This window comes from Hemicordylus capensis, chromosome 2 (assembly GCF_027244095.1).
Source record: "Hemicordylus capensis ecotype Gifberg chromosome 2, rHemCap1.1.pri, whole genome shotgun sequence".
In the NCBI taxonomy this organism is placed as follows: Eukaryota; Metazoa; Chordata; class Lepidosauria; order Squamata; family Cordylidae; genus Hemicordylus; species Hemicordylus capensis.
The window spans coordinates 186,342,206-186,361,829 of NC_069658.1; the positions used below are offsets into that span (position 1 = coordinate 186,342,206).

General features: G+C 50.8%; 1 protein-coding gene across 2 annotated transcripts in view; it reads left to right on the forward strand.

Annotated features, from left to right (window-relative positions):
* Positions 1–723: 723 nt before the first annotated feature.
* The window catches only part of PHF8 (PHD finger protein 8), a 44,543-nt gene continuing 25,642 nt past the window's right edge, over positions 724–19,624 (forward strand). Inside the window, exons 1-15 of one of the 2 annotated variants that reach the window (XM_053294156.1) lie at positions 724–2,261; positions 3,494–3,579; positions 5,259–5,379; positions 7,589–7,749; positions 9,556–9,697; positions 10,384–10,570; positions 11,226–11,388; positions 12,186–12,273; positions 13,198–13,304; positions 13,391–13,482; positions 13,923–14,012; positions 15,428–15,643; positions 15,860–15,957; positions 16,674–16,843; positions 18,185–18,270. In XM_053294156.1, the coding sequence (XP_053150131.1) occupies positions 2,164–2,261; positions 3,494–3,579; positions 5,259–5,379; positions 7,589–7,749; positions 9,556–9,697; positions 10,384–10,570; positions 11,226–11,388; positions 12,186–12,273; positions 13,198–13,304; positions 13,391–13,482; positions 13,923–14,012; positions 15,428–15,643; positions 15,860–15,957; positions 16,674–16,843; positions 18,185–18,270 (1,905 nt within the window). In that variant the 5' untranslated portion in view covers positions 724–2,163. Of the gene's footprint in view, positions 2,262–3,493; positions 3,580–5,258; positions 5,380–7,588; positions 7,750–9,555; positions 9,698–10,383; positions 10,571–11,225; positions 11,389–12,185; positions 12,274–13,197; positions 13,305–13,390; positions 13,483–13,922; positions 14,013–15,415; positions 15,644–15,859; positions 15,958–16,673; positions 16,844–18,184; positions 18,271–19,624 lie in introns of both variants that reach the window. The other variant, XM_053294155.1, reaches the window with a different exon arrangement.

The following is a 19,624-nucleotide window of genomic DNA, read 5'->3' on the forward strand; positions in this document are numbered from 1 at the left end:
TATACTGCTTCCTATAGCACTATAACGATGTGTGTGTGTCTTCTGTGGCGATATGAAAAGGCAATCTGCCCTTACCTATGTAACCCGCTTTGAGAACTTTTGTTGAAAAGCAATAGATAAATATTTGTCACATTCGTCGATAAGTGTCTTTTAAAAGATGTTTTGTGAGCGCGCACGGACACTCTGCATGTGCTCAGAGGCAATCTACGTTTAGGCCTCGTTTAAAACAGAAGTCGAGTTCCTTCCCAAAGTTGTTGCTCCGAGCATTTTCTCAAACGAAACCCACCTGCCTAGAACTCTGCATACGCTCAGAGGCACTTCACCCGAAGGTTTGAAAGCAAGAGATGGTAGGTGGTGGTAGTAGCAGCCCCTAGGCCTAGGCAACCCCTACCCGGCACCGCTCCTTTGAGAAAAGACCGTGTTGCACAGGCTTCCCTGCCTCCTCCCGGAACGTAGCCCTGCCCCTGCTCCAGCACCTGCACCCCATAACAGACCCTCGTAACAGACCCCATAACAAACTCTCTCCTCCCCAAACTCAGCTCTCAAAATGGCCACAAATTTGGAACCCTTCCCGCAGCAGGAAGAATCCCAGGATATAGACTATTTCCTGGTCAAAATGGAAGCGCGCCTCTTCTTCCACCCCTGGCCTCAGTCAGGGCGGAAGTGGCAGCTGCTCGAAGAGCTCGGCGGGGAGAGATCCAGGGTTCTTCTGACGCAGCCGGGACTGGGTTGCACCGCAGCGCCCCCTCCCTCGTCCGAGCAAAAAGGGACCGGGAAAGAGAGAGTTTTCTTGCTCGATCGAACAAAGGTCTTCTATTTCGCGATGATGGTGTGGCGTATTTAAAAAGCTGAGTTCTAAAATGTGTGCAACTAGCCTTGCTAATGGGTGAAGGCTGAGAAAGTGGCTTACGCGACAGGCCTGCAGTGTACTACTAGCCCACTCTGGGCGCCGATTGGAGGTTGAGCTGATGATGCCCAGAGAATAATCTCGGCCCCGCCCCGGGTCACATCTCCGTTTTAAGTTCGGCAGCTTTCACTTCCGCCTCGGGAGACCAAAGGGGGGAAAAACTAAAAGATGTTCAACCGTGACCCGCAAGTGCCCCTCTGTAGAGTAGCTGCGTCACTCTATCACATAGTCCAGACTCCAGCGGCGTCGCTTGGCTTTCGCTACTCTCGCCACTCTCAAGATGGCTTCTTGACGCGCCATGACTGTGCCTCCCCTAAGATGGCCGCTAGCCCCGCCTCTATTCCCTTCCTCTCCCTTCCCTTGTTTTGAATAAACTTTATGGAGAAGCAGGAGTAGAAGTGGGAGCCTGGGCCTTGCTGAGGCCTTTTCAGCCGCTGTAGAGCCTCGTGGAGCCGCTTTACCCCGCGAAGGCCTCGATCCCCGCCCTGGAGTAGGCGCTTCCGCCGGGGAGAAGGTGGCGAGGCCCGCAGTGCGTCCCGTCAGCCTCCGGGGCCTGGCCAGGAGAGAAGGGGAAGTCCCACGACCAGACGCCTGGGAGTTTGGAGAGAGCCTGGCTGGGAGTTGGGGGAGGAAAGAGAGACCTCCCCCCACCCGTTCTTCTGGGAGAAGCGAAGTCGGAGGTTGTCCTTGGAGCGTGTGGCCGCCTCGGTTATTGCCAGGGGAAAGCGGGACCTGCTGCAGATCTTGGCCCGGCGGAGAAGCAGCCTGGGCGAGAAGAGTGGGACGTTTGGGAGCCCACCAACTGCGAGGGTGACTCCCCCGCATCTGGGGGGGAGCTTAAAGGGTCGCCTCTCCTCAATTCTGGCTAGAAAGGGGACGGAGAACTCCTGAGGCATGTGCATGTGGGGCACAGAGGGTCCAGGGAAAGGCTTTGAGGGTTTCAGGCTCTCGAGGGGAGCCCATAAAACTCTGGGTTGAAATTGGGAGGCCTGAGAGACGATTCGGAGGCGACACCTGGTGTTTCTGAGACAAAACGGACGGAACAGGGATCCGAATTTTGCAGGAAAGTTGGTGAGAAGTAGGAGGTGGAGGAAGTTCTTGGCCCCCTCCGCTGGGCAAGACTGACTTGCCCTCAGACCTCAGCATGATCAATTTCTTCAACTTGCCATAGTGGACAACTTGATGTTGTTTGAGTCCTAATTGGGCTTGTGAAGGGTCTTCCTCTGCTTGAACTTGGAGCAGCCACATCCTCTAGCATGGCCTCTGTCCCTGTGTATTGCCTCTGTCGCCTGCCCTACGATGTCACCCGCTTCATGATCGAGTGTGATGTTTGCCAGGACTGGTTCCATGGCAGGTGAGAAACCAGTAGCAGAGTGGGGGGGGGGGCAGTGACAGAGCAGGGCTTTGTGTGCAGAAGGTCTTGGTTTCAATCCCTGACATCTCCGGGTCAGACTGGGAAAGATCCCTGCCTGAAACTTTGGAGAGCTGGTGGCAGTCAGTGTAGACGATGCTGAGCTAGATGGATCAAGGGTCTGATTCCATATAAGGAAGCTTCATATGTTGTATATCTGTATACCATGCTGGATCAGACCAGTACTGTTTCCACCAGTTGCTAGCTAGATGCCTTTGGAAGCTCACAAGCAGGCATGGAAATAATGGTCTTTTCCAATGTATTGTCTTCTGGGTTTCAGAGTTAGACTGCCGCTTCGTATCTATGCTTGTGTGTTTTCCAAACCCACCTCTTATAGTGCTCCCTAAAAGGGGTGCTGAACGTAAAAACGCTTCACACTATGTCAGACCTATGCGAGTTCATCTAGCTTAGTTCATCTGCTCCAGCTGACAGTGATTGCATTCAAGGCATGTGCTCTACCACTGGGTGATCGACCTTCCCCAGTAGGACATTGATCTTATAGTGAAGCTTTCACATCACCTATTTTAGAGGATGAAGTTTACAGATGATTCCTGAAAAAAGGCATCATGATCTTGGTGAATCTGTGTGGGGGTGGGGGGAGTTTGACAATTAGGGCCTTTATCTTTTAGGTGTTGATTCAGTCAAGGCATTGGGACATGTTGGTTTAGAATATAAGAGAGTTTGTTTTATTTAAATCCCACTCTTCCTCCAAGGAGTTCACTCAGAGCAGTGTACACTGTTATCCCCTCTCCCCATTTTATCTTCCCAACAACTCTGTAAGGTAGGTTAAGCTGAGAGAGAGTGACTGGATCAAGGTCTCCCAGTGAGCTTTGTAGCTGAGCAGGGATTTGAACCCAGTTCTCCACAGTCCTAGTCCAACGCTCTGCCACACTGGCTCCTTTATAATGAACCAGAGAGCAGGCCTAATCCTCACAGTGATGTGTGGTGGTGACATCTTTCCTAGCCCTTGTGATTATGCTTGAACTGGAGATGCAAGTGACTGAACAGAAGACATTGTGCATGTAAAGTATGTGCTCCAACTTTGGTTCCAATCAGAGATCCAAGGAGTGGTGTTCTGGGGCTTGGTTGCTCTGGAAAGATGTCTGGGTCTTGCTCTTTTAAAAGATTGTTGTCTCTGTTTTGGAGAGATGCGTGACTATCTTTCTCTCTTCAAGCTGTGTTGGAGTAGAAGAGGATGCAGCAGCTGACATTGACTTGTATCACTGCCCTAACTGCCAGCTTCTTCATGGACCATCTGTCAGTAAGTGATGGCCCTGCTGTAATTCTTCCCCCCACCCCCCGCCCCGTGGGATGCAGTCATAATTGGATATAAGCAAGTACGCTAGTTACAGCATGGTTACTATGTCATCACAAATTGCGAAATCCAATATATCTTCAGACTCTGCCAAACAAGAACTTTGTCTAAAAAAAAATAAAAAAAATTCTAGCCCTCATGGTTGGAGAGAGAGAAGCTATGCAATGATAAAGCACAATCTACTTGCTAAAGGATATATGATTGGAGAGGTTTGACAGAGGCCTTGCTGCTTTGCACAGTTTCCAGTGGATTCTTGTTCCAACCTCCCTGCCCTGTGTATTACCCTCTTTTACCCATACACTTTTGCATTATTTTTCACTTACTCAATACTTAACTAACTCAGTGTTTCATGCCAAATAGTCACGGCTGAATGTTTAAAAAAGAAAAGAAAAATGCTATGTCAAGGCGAGCCAGTTCTCCAATTTATATGAATCATCATGCAAGTTGAGAGGTGTATCTCAATTGGCATAAATTATTCTGCCTTTGTATTATTTTGCATAATTTTATTCTGATTTTGCTCATCATGAGGAGGACCACGGAGCTATGCAAGGCAACAAAACCTCCGCCCCAGTCACTGGAAGTCCTATTCAGCCATCCCTCTGGCTCCAAAGGTAAAGGCTGCACATTGGGCACTCTGATCCCAATCAATGTGCAGCACTCCCCCAGTTCCATACTCAGGTGGCTGCTCCCTGTGCCACCTTGTCTGGCACTGAGTGGGGACCTCTGCTACTAGAACTGGAGTCCATGAGGCCAGCTGGGAAGGTATGGGGGACATCGTGGAAGGGTAGTTTCTCCAGGGAGGCACTCCCCTTCCCAGGTGTCTCCATGCACCTCTGCAGCTGGCTTTGTGTTCCCAGTAGAAGACGTTCCTCTGGCACCAAAATGCAAGGAACTGCACAGAGGTGACCGTGCTGGAAGCAGCAGACTCTGCATGATACTGTGTGTGTGTGTGTTGCAGATTCATTGGGATTGGAGCATCCAGTGTGTGACCCCATTGCCTGCATACTTTGAAGCATGTCTTTGCAGGCATGAGATCTAGAAACATGTCTTTTTTTAAAATGACAACTGAAATACTCAGGAAGCTGAATTCTGCGTCCAGTACTACGTTCTGCACTTTCCCTGCATTCTCCTTCGATGGTGGCATATACATCGTCTTGGAGGTTGTCCTAATGGCCTGCAAATGGCCATGCATTCAGGATCCTTACACTGTTTTCTTTAATAGCTGTTAGGATGTCAATAACACATTGCTCCTGCTGAAGTTCTCTCGACACTGCTAGTAAATAAGAGTTGACGGCTGGCTATTCCTGATGATTGCCTAATATTCTGGATGCGGCTGTCCAAGGCCCGGAAAAATTTCTTTCCCTGAGGTCCTTTAGTTGGATATGGGACAGGGGAATTGCTTACACATTAGAAAGCACGCCACTTTGATGTGGTATGCTTTCTAATGTGTAAGCGTGGCCCATGTCCTTGGCAGGAGTCTACTCATGCATTTGCGCCCCCACCCTCGCCCAAAGGGGTGTGTGTGTGTGACCCTTTCACCAACCTATCCTCTCTCGTCTTGTCATTTGGGCCTCCTGTTCTTGCTCTGCTTGTGCAACTTCTGATCATTTTACTTTCTTGCTCAGTGAAGCGACGCCGAGGAATCCAGAAGCAGCCCGATTCATCTGCGAGCAAAGAGGTTGGCAAGATGGTGAAGACAGGTAGTGCTCAGTTCATCAAGGAGCTTCGTGGCAGAACGTTTACTAGGTGAGACCAGGTTTGATGTTTCCTGGGTCAGTCAAGGGCAAAAAAGAAAGGCTTTGCGAAATCCGTGTTGCAAGGTGGCCGTTTTCCATGTATAGCAAAGCCTTTCCTGGAGGAGTCCAGAAAGGCACCCCTGGACAAGACTCTTCTAACCACAGCTTCCTGCTTGGGCATAAGTACTCTCTCCAAGACCTTCTTTCACTCAGAAGAGTGGAATCGAAGAGATGTTGCATCATAACATTGAGACTCTGTTGATCGTGGTGGAAAAGGTCCCTGTGCTGCGCAAGTGAAGAAAGCACCCAAATCTCTGACAGGCAAAGACCCGACTCTGCTTGGGTGCTTTTTCCCCTTGAGTAGCATAGACATCTTGCAAGTGGGATGTTTTCCCAGGGCTCTCACTTATAACAATTTTAGATCAGCTATAAATCTCGCTGCCCTTATCCCTTACCCCCTACTTGGAATAAATTCTCCTTCCCGCCATAACTGCTTTTGAAAGTCCACCAGCCTGGATGGCAGCTTGGCTCCTGGAGAAGCCAAGGACAGGGTTTAAGCAGCCACAGGAGCAGCCGGCCGCTTGTACTTCTGAGTTGGGTCTTGGCTGCTTTGGGACCGGCATGTCTGTTGATGCCATCCCTTGGTTGTCCAGTGGCCTTGATGCAGCAGGGCACTTCAGCATACTTCTCTGCATGGGGTGAGGCCGGCTGCCTCTAGGGATGTGCACGAACCGGTTCGGAGGCCCTTTTACAGATCTCCGAACCAGTTCGAAAGTCTGGTGGTTTGAAGGGGGGTAGCTTTAAGGAGCGGGGAGGGTGTATTAAAAAATGATCCCGCGGGGTGGCAGCGTACCTCCTTGCTGCTCTGGTGCATGTTGGACCAGAAGTACCTCCGGAAGTAACCAGTGCACGTGCACCCTCCCCCAGGAGAGCGCCCTCCCTGATCCTTAAAGCTATCCCCCTCCCACCCACCTTTGCAGTCACTAGTTCTGTGCGCATCCCTAGATGCTTCAAGGTTTAATGCTGTTGCCCCTGGGATCCATCATCCTGTAGTGTGGTGCTGAGGAGCAGGGGAAAGAGTGCTGCAAAAAGTGAGATGGCTTGGGCATAAGGAGGCTGCCTACTCTTCAGAGTGATCAGAAGAGGGCCTTTTTAAGGATAAGGCAGAAAACCACTGTGCTAGGACATCTTCATTTTGAATATTAGTCTTGGGAGCTTGCATTCTGCTTCCTTGTATCTTTATGGCCCTACAGTACTGTGTTCTTGGTACCTGTTGCTTGCCTTTAGAAGAAAATATGGAGAGGAAAAACCATTTTAGGCTGCCCTAAGATATGCCAGAAGCGGGGAAATGGTGGACCAGTCCAAATAACAAAGGAATTTGTTAATTATGTTCAAATAGTTTGGTGTCGGATGCGATCCAAAAGAAAAACTGTATGGTATTTATCCATAGTGATCATCTTTGCAAAAGCATATCTGCTTGTCCTCTGGATGGATGCTTGATTGGCATGATTTTCCACTGTGTTTGGGATATTGGTTTTACTTGGTAGGTGGTTGAGTCTCCAAGACAGAGCGGAGTGTTCCAAGAAGACTGACTTAGCATAATAGTGGATAGTGTGTGAATGATTTGTTCCTCAAAATCAGTCATCAAATGATACTTTGGGCTTTTTGGGCTCATTGCTTGGGCTCATTGCATTTGCGAAATGCTTCATAAATGAGGCATATGTCAAAATGGGTAAAAGACTGGCATCCTGTTGGAACTGTGAAGAAACTCAATTGTACTCAGCAGATCCAGCGTCTCACTCAGTTGCAGTCTGACATGGTCCGGACAACTGGCTGTCTCTGTGTACTCTTTTTTCCTTTGAGATATGAATGGGTCTGCCGTTCGTTGTCTTCTGCCTTTCTTCTAGCACCAGACTATCTGTCTCTTTGGGGAATCTCTGTGCAGCTGCTCACCCATCTGCCACACCCCACAGGCAGCTGCACAGAGATTCTCCGAAGAGATGGCCATGCTGCTGATAAAGGAAGGTCAGAAAACTACCAACAGCAGACCCATTCATTCACAAAGGAGTATGTATTCTGCATAGCCAATAGCAAAGCAGTCAGCTGAGGCCCTGGCGAGAACTCCCTGGGCTGTGACAGATGTGGCCGAGAGGGGTTTGGACCTTCCTGCCACCTTGATAGGCTTGTGACCTTGGCCTGCCTCTCCCCTGCTTCCCCAGTGCGGACGAGGTTATCCTAAAGCCCAGTGGGGCCCAGCTAACAGTGGAGTTCCTGGAGGAGAACAGCTTCAGCGTGCCCATCATGGTCCTGAAGAAGGATGGGCTGGGCATGACTCTTCCGTCACCCTCTTTCACCGTCCGGGATGTGGAGCATTATGTGGGTGAGTGAGTGCCTGCAAGCTAGCCTGACAGACTGGTGGGAGTGACCAAAGGGGATCTCTGCTTTGGTTGGTTTAGCTGAAGATCTGTGGTCCGTCTTGGCTGCAAGTCGCATGGGGGTACATCATGCTGCTTCTGGGCTGCAGCAGTGGCATTGTTACTTGGAAGTGTTTTGCACCATTTTTTGGAGAGAAAACTAAGCACTGGGATGAACGTTTTTCTTTCCGTGTTCACATTTATGGAGATGCGGGACTCTCTGTGCATACCACTGGGTTGCAATTGTATAGAGTTAGCAAAGTGAAAACCATCTTTCCTTCATCTTGGACCAGTCAATCCCCCAGAGATTTATGGAGAAATTTATTGAGTTTCAGAACTCTGGTGTTCCCTCTAACAGGGCTTCCTAGAGGTTGTTGACTACAACTCCCATAATCCTCAAGCAAAAGCTATTGCAGTTGGGGATGCTAAGAGTTATAGTCGGCAACCTCTGAGAATCCCTCTTAGAAGGAACACTGCTGGTGAGGGATGCACTCGTTGGCCATGGCAGCTTCTTCTAATAACCTGTTTGACTTGCGGAATGGCAGGTTCATCTGGCGACGGAGGCGGCTGCTCCCAATCATCCTCTCCCACGGCTTGGTCTGATTTATGGTGGACAGGAGCCACGTGAAGTGGGAAGGGAGGCAGCCAGAGTGGAAGTGGCTCTCATTTGTGCCAAAGTCAATTGGCTGCTTCACAGATATTTCGTAAAGAGAGTGCTGTGATGTTGCCATTGCGTCAGCAAGGGTGTTATCCATTGGAGGCATCCCAGAGCTATATCCGCAGGACATGTGGGATACTCTGAGCTCCTCCCTCATGGCTAGCTTTGGGCGGGGGCATGGGGGACCATGCTTCTCTTTTATTTACACATATACAAGGAAAAGCATGGATTCTACCCTATTTCTCATTGAGAAGTAATCCTGCTCCCACCTACCAGGCCAATGAGGAGGAAAATGTGTATGAATAAGCTGTAAGTTCACAAACTGTATTAGAGTTGGAGGAAAACAATACTGAAGTAAGCTTATCCAAATTTGAAAACCTTTTACTGAGTGCTGGCAAAGTAGAAAACATTCTTCTCCAGAAGTACTCGTATATTGGACTTGTTTGGGTTGGGGTTTTTTTTTTTAAAGTCAATTGCATATATAATTGAAATCAATTTATCTGTATCTTTGCATAATCTTTTAAAACATTCTAATAAACTATTTATAAAAAACAAAAAAAGACATACAAATATCCCCACTAGCTGCTTGAAGTAGTACAGTCCAGGAAAAGTTTCATGTGATTCTGCTGTATTTGTAGTTTGGCTCTTACTAGGAATGGCCACTAGGAGGAGAAAGTCACTATGCAATCTGACTGCAGGACATTTGTAACTCTTCCTAGGCCAAATCCAGGTCCTTGAAGGGTACTGTTCTGTCTCTTTCTTTGTTCCACAGCAGTTGCTAACCCAGAGCCGAAAGGAGTGTGTAGTGGAAGCAGCAGGTGCAGCTAGAAATGGTAGTCACTTATCCGGCCCTGTTCCATGAATAACATTAGTTGCCGGCCAAAGTGCTGGAGGGAACGGCCACTAGAGGGAGACTGTCACACTTCTTGGCTTGTGGGAGTAGTAGTCTTTTTTGAGTGTGGCACGATGGTGGGGATATGCAGGAGAGCACTTATTAGTGATGTGCCTCCCAAGGGCTAGAAAATAGGAGCTGTGCTGCAGTCTAAAGCCAACTGTGGGTGCATCCCGTCATCTGCCTTATCCAGCACGTGCTGTCTCTGTTCTCTTTCAACAGGTGCTGACAAGGAGATTGATGTAATTGATGTGACACGCCAGGCCGACCTCAAGATGCGCCTGGGTGACTTCGTCAGCTATTACTGCAGCAGCCGCAGGGAGAAAGTGCTTAATGTGATCAGCCTGGAATTCTCTGAGACCAGGCAAGCAAAGGGATAGGAAAGCAGCGGGTTGCCCTCGCTCTCTCCACTAGGAAGAATCCCGTGGTGGGAGAATCCCCATTCTGCACACACACAGCTGTAGCATCCTTCTGATTGCTAGGTTTCATTGCCTCCAGGGGGTTTGCATGTCGATGTCTTTCCCAGAGGATGCTGTTTCCAGGTGGATGTTTTTCTTCCTACCATACTCTCCTAAACAAGGGCTCTATGTTTGCCTGCGTGCATGACTCTATTGGCCAGTTGAGCTTTTCAGCAAGTAATTGGGAGTAATCCTGATTATGAGCAAGGTGTGGTATCTTTGTCATTACTGATTCTTGGCCATGATTCTTGGCATGAGACCCATTAACTTGCTGCACTTGTGGATCAACATTGTTTTGCAAAGTCAAGGTTTTCCCTGCAAAATAGAACTGAATCAGTTCCAGGGGTGCACTGAACTGTCATTGGCTTGAACTGAAGCTAGATTGGGACAACGTGAGTCACAGCTGGAGCTGAACCAAAGTATTCAATGTGGGGGTCCTCAACCTGGGGTCCCCAGATGTTGTTGGACTACAATTCCCATCACCACCTGCCACAATGGCCATTGTGGCAGGGGGTGGTGGGAGTTGTAGTCCCTTGTGAGATGTCTTTGAAAGGTGAACCAGATGACTGATCTTCCTTCCCAAATTTTCCAGGCTCTCCAATTTGGTTGAGACTCCAAAGATCGTGCGCAAGTTGTCCTGGGTGGAGAACCTGTGGCCTGGCGAGTCGGTCTTTGAGCGGCCCAATGTGCAAAAATATTGCCTGATGGGGGTGCGGGACAGCTACACAGACTTCCACATTGACTTTGGCGGTACCTCTGTTTGGTACCATGTGCTGAGGGTAAGAATGTGATGGGAGAGAGGCCATAGAGGAAAGGGAATGGGGTGGCCATAGGGCTGTGGAGCTGAAAGACAGTCTGCGGTTTGGAGTAAGCCGCCATCCCAGTGTTCAGCCGTAACACAGAACCGTGACATAATTCATAGCGGAAATTCTTCTCCTTTGTGTATGAAAGGAGGAGGAGTGGGGAGTGTGCGCAGCTGCAGCTCTCCGGAGGTCATGCACATGGGGGGAAACCATGACTTCCCATACATCTGGGCTGAGCCATTCTCTGCGGCCAGCCTTGGCTAACCATTTGGCTGCTACATGGTGAGGCATCTCTTGGAGGTTCTTTAAGTACAAGGCAATCTCTGGAGCAAGGAGTTGGACAGTGTCCCTCTGGATGATTTGGCAATCCACCCATCACTTGAGTTTGAAGCAGGCAGTGCTTCTTCTGGCTTGATGGCGGCCATGCTGTCTGTCTGCTGGCATTAAGTGGCCCTGTATGAAGTCAAGGGCTTCCCCCCCCCAGCCCCTGTGCACTTCATGACCTCCTCTCTACTCTGCTCCAGTCACTTTGGAAGCCACAGGCTAAAAGAGTGGATCAGAAATGAGCAGTGGGTGGGGTGCGTCTAGGGCATTCTTTCACTCTCTTCTCACTGCCATCCTTTCCCCACAGGGAGAAAAAATCTTCTATCTGGTGCGCCCCACTGCTGCCAACTTAACACTCTTTGAGGCATGGAGCAGCTCCTCCAATCAGAACGAAATGTTCTTCGGGGACCAGGTGGACAGGTGCTATCGCTGCCCTGTCCGTCAGGGCCAAACGCTCTTCATCCCCACAGGTATTGGCCCCTGGGGTTTGAACGCCACCTCGGAAACTGGCCATTCCGTCACCACCATTGTGTCCGTTCTCCCCCTGCCCAGATGCAGCAGCTCCTCCCCTTCTTGCAGCTTTGATTTTGAATGTCTTGCCCTGCAGTGTTGTAGTCGAGTGCTGGAAATGTGGAAGGTCCATTTACGTCTAGTCCTTGGTGGCAGCAAATGTCTGAATACAGGAGAACCGCAGTATTTGCCGGGTTCTCTTCTCTGCAGTTACCGCGGATATGGAAACTGCGGATACTGGGTTATTGGGGCAATGGGATTGTGGGGGTTAGGTTCCTGGAGGCCCAAAAAGCTTTTTTTGGGGGGGGGGTTGTTAAAATAAAGTGCCCTAGTAAAATAAAAGGGTAAAACAAAATGCCCTACCATGCTCTACAGGCCTCCAGTGATCCAACAATGCCCCCAAGAAGTGAGTACTATTTTGTAGCCTTTACCCACGGAGTTTTTATCGAAAACAAGCCACTAAATGGCTTCGTTTCATAAAATGGCTGGAAGTGACCTCCGCGGTCATTTCAGGCTGTCTCCAGCTCGTGGATATGCAGAGTTAACCCCTGTTCTGCCAGTTTTAATTTGTGTATGCTGAGGTCAGGTGTTAATTATGCGAATCCACAGATGTAGAGTTGGCAGATGTTGAGGTTCTCCTGTGTGTCCCTTTCCTGCAGCTGTCAGGCCAGGGACAGTCACTTCCCCCTCATTGTAAATGATTATGGAAGACAAGCCCCAAATCCCTGCAACATCCTCCTTCCTTTTTCTCTCTCAGGTTGGATCCATGCTGTGCTCACCCCGGTCGACTGCTTGGCCTTTGGGGGCAACTTCCTGCACAGCCTCAACATTGAGATGCAGCTCAAGTGAGTTGGGCCAGGAGTCTAGTACAGGCCACTGCAGGCAGAGAAAGAAGCATGCACCACCAAGCAGAGCAGGGGACTTGGGTAGTGTTGCAAGCTGTCATTGGCAGGAAAGCTTCAGTATCAATGATACATTCTCAGGCAGAATCTGTCTGTTGGCTCTAATGAAGCCAGATCCAGGGCTCTCTGTGTGTGTGCTGATTTTGCAAGAGTACAGAATGCACTATCGGTTGCAGAATTAAGCTTCCTAACAACGTCAGTTGTTTTCAAAAGTGCAACTCGCTAGCCTTTGTGGCTGCAAAGATGTGTGGCCAATGCCTGTTGGCATCTCAGAAGCCAGAGAGGTGACTGAATAGGTTCTCTAGGTGTAAGGGACAGGGCTTTGGGGACCTGCAGAGATCCCTTGCTCTTTCCCATATTTATTAAAAGCAAAGCAAATGATCTGAAATAAATCATGCAAAGTTACTTAGTTTGCAAATTTGAAGGTGGGGGCAGGGTGGCATCATAAAATTGGGGTTACCTTGGCACAGCCCAAAGAAGTAGGGGCGGGGGGGGGGTTTTCCCAAAGGTGCTGATGATTTCCCATTCAATAATTTATTCAATATTGCCTGACACTTTTTTACTGTGAGATGCTCTTCTTCAGAGCAACTTAAGTAATGCTTAATTACTTAAGTAACACTTTAATTAATGTTGCCTCTGAAGAAGAGCATCTCATGTTTGAAATGCGTCGGGCAATATTGAATAAACTGTGTAATGGAAAATCAGCATATCTGGAAATTCTGCTCTGCCCGCCCCCTCTTCAGCCTTGACCTGGTGCTGTGTCACCCCCCACCCTTCCTTTCCTCTTTCTTGTTACCTTGGCACGGCATTCTGTTTAGCACACACCCAGCCCTGCTTGGGTCTCTCCAGCCTTTCCTTTTGTTCCAGGGCCTATGAGATCGAAAAGCGCCTCAGCACAGCAGATCTCTTCAAATTCCCCAACTTTGAAACCATCTGCTGGTATGTCGGAAAGCACCTTCTGGACATTTTCCGAGGTGAGTTTCAGGCCTGCCCGATCCTGGTGCCCCCGTTGCTGAACGCAAGAGCTGCCATTCTTGGTGCTTGTTGTCTCTCTCCACAGGCCTTCGAGAGAACCGCAGGCACCCAGCCGCTTACTTAGTTCATGGGGCGAAAGCCCTGAACACAGCCTTCCGCTCCTGGACAAAGAAGGAGGTAAATGATTGGGAGAAGAACTTATTTGAACTGAGCTCTTGTGGGCCACTGGCCAGATTCAGGGCTGTAATGGATCCCTGGACACCACTTGTACATTCTCCTGCCAGTGGTCAAAAGAGACGGAAATCCTAGACATGAAAAACGAGCATTTCAGGGAGAAGGCAGGGTTAGATATTTTCTTGCTGACATCTAGTGTTCTGGATGGAGAGAACTGCTTCTCTCTGGAGGGCCACTCCATCCTGTGAGCCCCCAGCTGCAGTCTGAAATGGTACGGCCCAGATGGAGATTTACCACCTCAGAACTAGCCCCGAACCCCAGCGATTTGCGGGAGAAGGGGTGCTGTAGAGAGAGCTCCTGTGTGCCCTGGCCCTTTGGATAGTGGCATTTCAGTCCAGCCCAGAAAGCAGGACCTTGCAGCAATGCAATCTTGTTCCTCCTAGGCCCTCTCTGAGCATGAGGAAGAAATTCCTGGCACTATGCGTCCAGCGCAGCTCATCAAAGATCTGGCCAAGGAGATCAGACTTGTGGAAGTGAGTGCAAGGGGGTGGGGGCAGTCTTCATACTGTTGGGAGTGGGTGGGGGCAGTATGCTCTGGGGTGGCAGAAGTTGGGTGCAATGTGGAGGCCGCACCAGCCCTTTCCACCATAGAGAGTGCGTCTGCCTCTATCGCAACATGATTCCAAGGGGCATTGCGTGAAAGAGACAACTCTTTGGGATTGGAGTAGATTAGTAAACCAGGAGCACCCGAAAGGTTACCACAGTGGGCCTTCCCAAGTTGAGAAAGTAACAGTCCAACCCTTCTCAACTGCAAATGAGGCATGTGGGATATACGGGGAACATCTGGTACCATCTGCAGCTCGTCCCAAGTGGATCCACGGATGTGGTGTTTCTTGCTATATCTTAGTGCCCCTTTAATCAGGCACTAATTTCCTTGTGATGCCTAGATGAACATTGGAGGAATATTGCCCCCTGCAAGCTTGCCTCTTAAAACCGGAGTGTCTTATTGCTGCTGCTTGCAGGGGCCTCCCACGGGCAGGTGGAGTGTCCCAGCCTGCCTCTTGAAACTATCAGCTGGCATGCCGACCCATGAGTGGAGGTAGCCCCAAGTCACTCATATCCTATAGCAGGCTGGAGCATTTCCTTGCAAGGAATGATTGAGCTGCATTTGGACTATGTGGGGGCCATAAGTGCGGCCCAGTAGCCAAGAGTGTGAACTGTGCAGTTCCCACTTCAAATGTTACCTGAGCCCTATGGGGGCGGCAGCGGGGGGTGGGGGTGGGGAGTAATGGTGGCACATTGCATTGGTTCCAGGGGTTGCTGGTTCAAGTCCCCGGTGTGCTCAGAGCAGCCATGGTAGAGACCGTAGCCTGGTTGTTTATACCACACCGCAGAATAAACATCCTGGGGGCCCCCAGATTGCATGGAGAGGGCTTGCAGGTCCACCTCTCTGCCCTGGGGGACACCAGACAGTTTTGGGCTAAAGTATATCGTCTGGGGCACACTTCTCCTCGTGTTCAAGTTGGATCTCTCAAAGGAAGAGGAGATGCTTTGGGCCACCTGGTCATAGATTCAGTCCCTAGCACCTCCTTTTCCAAGCTAGGAGGACTGGGAAAGCCCTTTGCCTTTGACCCTGGAGAGCCTCTGGCAGTGCTAGCCTTGCTCGGTCCATAGCTGGGCTTTCTATCAAGTAGCATCACACACTTACAAGGCACGTTCCGGGGAGGGGCTGGGCCGAAGCTGCCGCCTCCCCTAGAAGCAGTCTAGCGGGGGGGGGGGGCGTCTGCCTGCCTTCCACTTGGGGAAGCCCAGCAGGAGGGGCAGGGCCATGTGCCCTGCAGGGGTGGAGCTGCCCTCCCACCATGCCCAGCAGCGGCAGGCCCAAGCTAGGAGCAGTGTGGCCCCCTGGCGGGTGCTGGGGCTCACACTCTTCCAGGATATATTCCAGCAGAACATTGGGAAGACGGGCAGCCCGTTTGGCCGGCAGAGGGGCAGCCAGCCAGGTGCAGCAGCGGCCGCCAAAAGGGGAGACCAGAGTCCCAAGGAGCTGGGCAGGAAAGGCAGCCGGAAGGACGTGGCCTCGGTCAAAGCCTTGGAGCTGGAGCTTCTGGACAAGTACAAGCGGCAGGCGCTGAAAGGCATGGAGAGTCCCTGCCTGGAGGAGGTGAGTCGCCCTGGTGGCGATGCAGGGGGAAGGGGAGGGGGGTGGGGTTCGGGGCTGCAGAGCTGGGTTCTTGGCAAAGCTTCCGGGGAGGTGGGGGGGGGATCGTCTCTGGCCGCTTAGCCCTTGCGTGCTGTCTTGGGTCTGTTCCTGGCCCTTCCTGGCCTCCTGTGAGAATGTGCACGCACACACACACACAAACCTCCCTTTCCTCTCCAGTTTGATTTGCCAAGTTCCAGCCTGGAAGATACAGACGGAGAACCGGACCTGACAGAGGAGGAGCTGTCCTTGGTGGTGGCCAATGGCCGGGGCACCAGGTACATTTCTGTGCAGCGGGGAGGAAAAGGGGGAGTCGGGGGGGGGGCTGAGCTGTGACGCTCCAGGTCTGGCGGAGCTGATTAGCCCACTTCTCCAGGGATGGACACCTGGAAGCCAGGGGGGCCGGATCCAGAGCCCGGCTAAGGCCAAGGGCTCCCTCGCCCTGTCTTCCCCCAGCGTGACCAGCAGCTGCAGTTCTCTCCTGGGGCACTGCAGGTGTTCCGGCCCATGTTTAAGCCAAGACCCTGGCAGGCGATGGCAAACAGGTGGAGTGTGTAAAGGAGGAGGCTCTTCCCTGTGCCTCGGCTCATGTGGGGATGAGGCAGTGGCTGGAGGCCGCGGGGCCACTCGGCCGAGGAGGATGTGGCCCCTTCTTGAAACTGGCTGTTGAGCGGAGCAGTCAAGAGTGGCCAAGCCAGGGGGCTCCAGTCATGCATGGCCACTCCTCTGGAGTCGGGATCTGGACCACGCAGATGAGGTCTGCATCGCAGAGTGATAGGGATCGGGTGAATGCTCGGGTGGCTTCCCATGCCGGCTTGGCCCAGTGCCACTGGGAAAGAACAAAGCCCTTGGTTGTGCCTGTATGGCTCCTCCACTGGGGGCGGGGGGGGGGACCTTTTGTGATCACTTGTGGCACTGTTGGGACACGTGAACCTTGGACCGGGGTCACAACAGAGGTGGGCCTTTGGACAGTTGTCGTGTCTTCCCCCGGCAGGAAAATAAAAGCCTCTGACCGTGCCCGGAGTCGTAAAGGAGCTCAAGCACATGCCCCAGCTAGCCCCTCGGATGCGGAGGCCCTCGACATTGACTCCGAAGAAGATCTGCAGATCGACGAGATGCCGCGCAGGGAAAGGAGGAACCTGGTGCTATGCAAGAGGCTGCCCAGTAGGTGGCACCACTTCTCCTTGGACCAGACCTGTCCAGACCCAGCCAGCCTGCCCACCTGCCCCGCCACCTCTCTCTGGGGCTAAGCAAACATGCTGTGTCTCCACTCCCCTCTCTGTTCCTGGGGCCGGGAATAGTCTCCCTCCCTAAATCTGTCAAATTAACCCCTTCCCTTCTCCAAATTCTTTTTTTGACAAAGCCTTTCCCAGAGCATGATAACCTGGCCTGTGTGTACACCATGGTTAGAAAGGAATAGGTAAAAAAGCACAATGTAAGCTAAACTGAGCAACTCACGTGAATTGTGCAAATCTAAATCTATTAGCATGATTTTCCTTTGCACAATTTTCTGCTCATCATAAGGTACTGAAACCCTGTCCTCTGACCACCACTGCCCATCTGGCTTCTGAGATCTAACCAACCATGTCCACATGTTTCCAAAGCATATCATTGTAGTCATGAGGGCTAGAAACTTGATTTTAAAAAAACTGGAAGTGTGTATATATTTAGGATAGCACGTTCTCCACCATTCTGTGCTTTTTCCAGTGCTTCTGCGGCATCGTAGCATACCCACAGCTCAGAATGTGAGCTTGCCTTTTTTGGTGCTACCTGCTGTCAGTAAACCTTGTTTGCTGCCATCATGTGTAGTTGTTGACTGGCCTCTGTTCTCTTCCACTTGGATCATGTTCCGTTCCCTGAGAGTGGATAGCAGGGCTCCCCCTGGCCCTCACTTCACCCTGCCTCGGTCCCATTTTGGATGGGATTGCAGCCTGACCCTCTGCGTGTGTGTTTGGAAACAAGACCTACTGAGTTCAGTGGGACTTGCTTCTCAGTAACTGTGCACAGGAATGCGGTCGGAGTCTCTCTGGTGCACTGTGATAACAGCCCCTTTCCACCAGGGTAGTGCTTTTTGGGGATGGGCCCCAGCTCAGCGGCAGAGCATCTGCTTTGCGTGCAAAAAGTCCCAGATTCAATCCCTGGCATTTCTAGGTAGGGCTGGGAGAGACCCCCTGCCTGACAATTTGGAGAGCCCTTGCCAGTCAGTGTAGACAATACTAAGCTAGATGGACCAATGTTCTGCCTCGATGTAAGTTGACTTCTTGTCTTTCTATATTGATCATGGCCCAGGTAAGTAATATTTTGTTTGTTTTTGATGTTAACGAGATAAGGAAGGTCCAGCAGCCACTCCCCACAATGAGAGGACTAAAGACCCCTTGGAGCTGAATTCCTAACCAGAATAGGGAGGCTTTATTGAATTATTCACTTGCTTCACCCACAAGCCCTGCTACCTCCCAGCCATTCCTGTCTGGCCAGTTCCTAACCCTTCTTCTCTTCTGATTCCAGAGTTTCCTCGGAAGCTGCCACGGGCGAAACCCTGCTCTGACCCAAATCGAGTGCGAGAGCCAGGGGAAGTGGAGTTTGACATTGAGGTGAGTCAAGCACAGGACTCGAGAGATGGCGAGTTGTATTCAGGGAGCTTGATTGAGCTGCTAGAGAGAAGGAGCAGAACTTAACTGGAGTGAGGGTCCAGGAGGGCTGAGCCCGAGACCTGTTTGTAATGCCGAAGCTGGGGCTGGAGAGCATATGAAGAAAGGATAAAGATGGCCTCTGAGCACGTTCAGATTTTAATCTTCTTCCACTTGGCCCACTGACATACAGAGGTCAGGTCAGTTTTAAGGAGCTAATAATTGCTTTGCAGGAGCGGACATGGATTCTGTCTTGTCCAGTATTTTCTTTCCAACAACAATCAGCCAAAGGTGCCTTTGGGCGTGCTCTTTGGAGGGCATGGGCAACGATGGCCCTTCTTGGTATATTCAGAAGAGCACTCCAGTTCTCATCCTATCCAGAGATGGGCCTCTTTCTTCAAGCTCCTAAGCCAGTAACCATCACCAGACCGTGTGGCTGTGAATTCTGTTGGTTCATTGTGTTGTGTAGAGAAGGTTTGTTGGCTTTTTCTCTCCTGAATCCGCTGCCAGTTGTCTGTTGTGTCCCTGCCGCCACACTTGGTTGTCTGTCTTTCACACTTTAGCCTTTCCTTTATAGGGAAAGTGTCTTCACCCTCTCTGTCATTTCAGTGGCCCCTTTCTGCATGATCTTATGCTCTCCATTCTCGGTTGCTGCTATCAAGGCATCTCATTGGGTTATCCTCGTCACGTGCTCCTGGGCAGGACTATGTAAATTCTAACAGAAAACAGCCTATAGAGCCTGACGGGGATAACCCCACCCCAGTTCTTATAGTCCTGCGTTGCTCCTGGCAGGTTGTTGTCTTGTCTCTTCTTAGTAAGATTGTTAAATTTCTCGTGTTTTTTCTGTGTTCTACTGTCTCTTTTCTCTTGTCCTGAACGTTCTTGTGTTAAATTTTTTTAAAAAATTAATTTAGTTTTTCTACATCTGTTAACCACTGTTAGTCGTCCCCCCCACACCCCCTCTTCCTACCTTAGCCCTTCAGTGTATGGAGCAAGCAGGGAGAGTTGTACATATTCTGGTGCCAGCGGGATGCGCTAAATCGCGGTTCCCGAAAAGCACAAGAGCGCCCGGCGCTCCTCGCCCGCTTTCTTGTCAAAAGGCAATAAACAGCTCCGCGACCCTCCCTGTTCCTTTCTCGGCGGCTCATAGTCCGTCCGAGCGGGCAGAGCGAGAGGGCCCCAGTTCGTTCTCGCCTGTGAGCGGCGAGAACGCGGCCATTACGGAGGGGAAGCATACCGCTAGCCTGCCGAAGCGCCTTACGTGCAGTTCAGCGGCAGCATTTTTAAAGGCTGAGCAAAGGGAGAAAGAAGCCTTCAA